This window comes from Penaeus japonicus, unplaced genomic scaffold (genome assembly GCF_977035675.1).
Source record: "Penaeus japonicus unplaced genomic scaffold, GWHDUDI00000001_assembly GWHDUDI00000010, whole genome shotgun sequence".
Taxonomy (NCBI): domain Eukaryota; kingdom Metazoa; phylum Arthropoda; class Malacostraca; order Decapoda; family Penaeidae; genus Penaeus; species Penaeus japonicus.
The window spans coordinates 13,513,221-13,518,220 of NW_028234412.1; the positions used below are offsets into that span (position 1 = coordinate 13,513,221).

At 40.0% G+C, this 5,000-nt stretch overlaps 1 protein-coding gene across 50 annotated transcripts in view; it reads right to left on the reverse strand.

Moving 5' to 3' along the window:
- Positions 1-4,717, reverse strand: part of LOC122245738 (uncharacterized) — a 375,164-nt gene extending 370,447 nt beyond the window's left edge. For all 50 annotated transcript variants that reach the window (XM_086540772.1, XM_086540770.1, XM_086540769.1 and 47 more), the window contains exon 1: positions 2,379-4,717. In XM_086540772.1, coding sequence (XP_086396898.1) covers positions 2,379-2,588 — 210 coding nt within the window. In that variant the 5' untranslated portion in view covers positions 2,589-4,717. The remainder of the gene's footprint in view (positions 1-2,378) is intronic.
- Positions 4,718-5,000: the final 283 nt, after the last annotated feature.

Genomic DNA, 5,000 nt, shown 5'->3' on the forward strand with positions numbered 1-5,000 from the left:
GAGTAATGAAATTATCTTTGCGGGTGACTGCTACCTCGTCACCATAATAAGCCGAGATATAATGTTCACGTGTTAGAAAAAGTCATTTTGACCAAACAGTCGGTTTAAGGATTGTTAATACCATGGGTGCACATTTTCTGGCTTTTTTCTTTTTTTTGGAGTGAAGACAATTTCCTTCCCTATACCGGAAATGCAGACATGATTAGTCCTGCTTAAAAGTGAAAGTCACTGATTTACGTGACCTCAGAGTGTGGCGGAAGGCGGGTCAGGCCAGGTCAAGTGAGGTCAAGGGAACTGAATGACATATTTATGCGAGTCATACGCGAGAGCATGTTTGCTTGCTTACATATCTACTACCAAATCATTTTCGTTTTGTATGTATTCTGACGATTGCATTGAACTATAAACAATTTTAATAAAGGGTTATTTCCATTCAACCCATTCACAAAAATGCGTGTTTGAGTGTACATATAAATACATATAATTATAACACAGTGTAGTCACCTATAGTCAATTGCTATGGCTACAAATAAAATAACTTTTTAGAGAAAACACCGGTTTAGTATGTTTAATAATCCAGAGGGACAAATGTACCGAAAACATGCTACACTTAATCAACCATCTGGACATAAAGAGATGACCACGGAGATTACTCTGCCAATCATAATTAGTCCACTTAAGACTGGATCAATAAATTGAACCACAGCTACACTAACATGCCGTCAACATGCCTTTTGCGGCATATCCGACACACTACAGACACCGCTCTCACTTCCTCATCAAACTCGACCAGGGGGAAAAATTCTTACCCCGCCTTGTACCCCTTCCTTTCCGAAGGAAGTCCAGTCTGTGTGATCCGATAAGGCCGTGGTTCCCATCGCCCTCGCCAGGGGGATGTCAGTGGGGCGTGGGTGTGGCGCGGCGCCCTTTGCCCAGGCGCCGCCGCAGGGGAGGCTGCGTTCCCACGTAAGGGACATACACTATCTACAGCTTAAATTCTTAACCCACCCTTAAGCGAATGAAAAGTGACCGTCTGACAGATTTCAGCATCAGGCCAACTTCTGATTCGTTGTACTGGGCACATCGTCATTGTACGATTTATCTGAACTCGGGTCATAGAACTGATCATAATATTAATATGTAACAGTAACCTTTCGTGGGAATTTATTATTAAACAAAATATGGAACATGTCTAGATGCTTAGCATGCATGATGCCTAGGTGATTATTTTGCCAGAGTTGACAATAAACTACAACCAGTAAAGACTTGTGCGAAGTACGACTTCAAGCAAGTATTTTATTCAAGCAGTTATATCCCACGGCCACTTTCCCTTGGCTTATGGCAAGCCGCATAAAGTGGAATGTGGATATAACCTCATCCACTTATGAACTCACCACTTCTAATAACACAGTGGGTTCTAGCAACTGTCCTGCCTTTATAGGTAAAATGGTGAGGATGACGGATGTGTTACCAGGTTATCCTGTGTACATACATACCAACTCAGATGCGCGTATGCATATGAATGATTTGTAAAGCAAATTGTTATTTAGGAAAGGCACTTCACAAAAAAGATAACGTAATGGACAGCACAAAGACCTCCCAGCGATGTTTTTCAGCTGTCATACTACGCCTGTATAGGCCTGTCGTGTCCTCCAAACCTTATAAGGAACATTTTACGTGGAAACCTGCGGCGAATGACCATCACAAAATGAGGGTTCATGTATCAAGAGACTTCAAAGTGTACATAAAATGATTGCGACAGTATAATGGAATATATAACTACCTTGTGAAGAAGACAAACTGCTACCATGACACTACCAAAGAAATCCGAAATACAAGGAAAGCCTCAACGAGATTCAAAAGTGTAGAGATCATGCCCAGCGGCGGATGTGCCTCAAGGGCATTCCCCGAATTCTGTTTATCGGGAATGACGGCTGCAATTATCTGATTGTTCCGTCATATATATTCGGATGTCTGGTTTCAAAGTTGCTGCTGACACTGAATTCCAAAGAGTTTTGTGCATAAGAACGCGGTCTAAAGGAAGAGCGCGAATTACAAAACCCGTTTTATAATGTAGTTTGTTGTGTCTCGGACGGTGATCAACTTCACTGAAGTAACTTCCCGGCCGGCAAATTGAGCGTCAGACAATCCATACCTTGATCGCTGCGACTATCATGTTATGATGCACCTCGACTTTTGCGCACAAACACCTCACCTGCAACCTCACAGCCTAGACTAGGAGTCTTACGGCGCGCGGTGAGTTGGAGACTTCAACAACGCGGTATTTTGCGAGTTTCCTCTGACTTGCTGGCACGGAGTCAAACCACCTTGCGATCATGCTGGAAGACAAGAAGCGTCGGTTCCCTCCCAAGACTTACCTTTTTGGGATCTTTGGGAGACTCCTGTCGTCCTTGCTCATCTGCAGTTGTGGTGGGAACTTTCGGGTGAGTTCCGTTGACGATGGTTGTAGCGATGGGTTCCGGCGCTTGCTGTGGCTGCTGTGACGGGGTTTCGGTGCTAACGTTACTGCCGCCGCCGCCAGTGTCCTCTTGGCCGTTCTGATGAGAAGTATCGTGTTCTACTGGCATTGTGGTGGCGAGGCTTATTTCACTTACACTTAATGACCGACTGCGACGCAAAAGTCAGTGTATTCGCAAAAAATTGTGGACTTATCATTAAATACGAAGAAGGCTCGCGCGCGGCCACCCGCTCTCACTTGCGTAAACAATCTCACTGCCTTCCCTCGGCGGCTGGGGCTGCCGCGTCCAGGAACGTTGCCGCGCGGGATAAATCCGCCTCTATTTTATCCTCCTCTACAAACGAAGTGCACCTCTTAAACTTTTATCGTGCTACTTATTAACATATTCAGAGGTGAATTAATAAATTATCGAGTGATGTCAAGTAATCGAACAGAGCATATCTCTGAAAGTTTATCAGGATTCTTGTGGCATGTATTGACTTGCTCGGTCTCGCAAAGAACGAGAGGTGACGAGACTCTGCGAGAGGGCGGGGCATTCAAATCACCACAAGGCGAAACGCGGCGCAAGAGTCGCTGCGGCCACACACTGCAAAACCAACTCCTGCCAAACGCTCAGCACGCCTTACACGTATTCATTATTCTTATCGCGTGTGATCTTTATTTCCAGTGTACAATGATAAGGATACTAGTGATGCTCCCATTTCACATAGTGCAGCTGCCATGATCACACCTAACACGAATGTATTATAATTCGCATTACCATATTAAGGTAAGACGGCCATATTTCAGCAAAGAAAACCATATTCTGAAAGAACAAATACAAGTTTCCTACCATATACACTTACCTAAATCTCAATAACTACGTACGAGAAATCTCTTAAAGATGTTTATTTGCAGCCTTGCGCCAGCAATTACTCATCCTTATTTATTGCTAGTCGGGTGGCAAGGCAAGCTATTTTCTTTACAGAATTCCACGAAAACTTTTCTGCTGTGGCCACTTATTCAAAGATGCTGTCTTCTATTCGTTGAAATATAAGCACCCAAACTTGAATACTTCTTATAATGAGTTGATAAATATATGAATGAGAAGGAAAATGATTATAACAATGATAATGATAACAGTAATAGTAAGGATAATAATGATGGTAATCATAACAACAAAGATAGTAGTAATAATAATGAACACAATAATGGTAGTGATGATAGTAATAATGGTCATCATTATCACGATCACCTCATAATTACAGTAATAATAATGTTAACAAAGGTGAATATGATGATAATAGTAGTAACAGTAGTTTTAATGATAATAATAGACACGAAAGTTTTCAGTATAACCAAAAATTCAGAAGTATAAGCTATATTTCTCATAAGCAAGTTAACAAACATGATATACGCATGGCACTAAAACCGCGAAGTCCACTCGGCTACCACCGCAGAACCACAGTTTGTCGCATAGCGGACTTTCGCAAGTAACCCGTCTTCATCTGACCGACATTAGCACCACAGACAACTGTGTATAAGAATACTGTGTATAAAATTCAATTCAATTTTGATTTGCAGCCGTCGTTTATTTAAGCTGTTGTATCTGCACCTCGGGTCCGAAAATATGTTTTCTAATTTGATAAAGAAAGTAATTTTACGTCAAAGGGTTATCGGTATGTTGATGTTGAAAAAAATCGTGATAATTGAAATCATTCTCACTTCACAAATCCTTTTTTTTAATTATATGATCTGTTAATATCATATTTCAGATAAAAGTAATATTTTCCATTTCAACACATAAAAATGGTACTTCCATCATTATTACCATTTCTAAAACCAACAAATGAAAACGAATGTTATTATCTTTTTTTATTATGGTTCCATTATTATCATTAATGATAGTGATAGTGATGTTTGATTATTTTACTGTTATAAAATATGTGAAATAAAATGTAACGTTAATTATATTCGAATAAGGTAAAAAATAAAAGAAAACCATGAATATGCAATTGATAATCATGCACATTTCTCGCTGTCAATGCTGGAATAGCGTATTTCCACTTCTGGTTAATGGAAATTATTGTATCTACTATTGCATTTGGCCAGTGGACGCTCTTATGACATTGATAACGAGAAATGTGAATGATTATCAATTGCATATTCATGGTTTTCTTTTAAACTTTTGCCTATTAAGTAAAATAGATGATAGCAATAACAGTGATGGTAATGGACGACGGTAATTATGATAATGATCGCCTTTGCAGTAGCAACAATGTATAGATGCTTTTGGATATATTTTTTATAATTGGGATATAACAAAAGCTATGAAATTCTGTTATTCACTCATCCTTAAACGACTGATTGATGTTAATCCACCGGCTAGAGCAAATGTGGCTGGGTTCGTTAAACCTCCGTCCTTATTTTCATTTTGAAATATTGAAATAATAAATCAAGGCGTAGATTAAGGCGTATACATTATTGCTATTGCTAAGGCGATCAATATTATTATTACCGTCGTCACTGCTATTTTCACTAC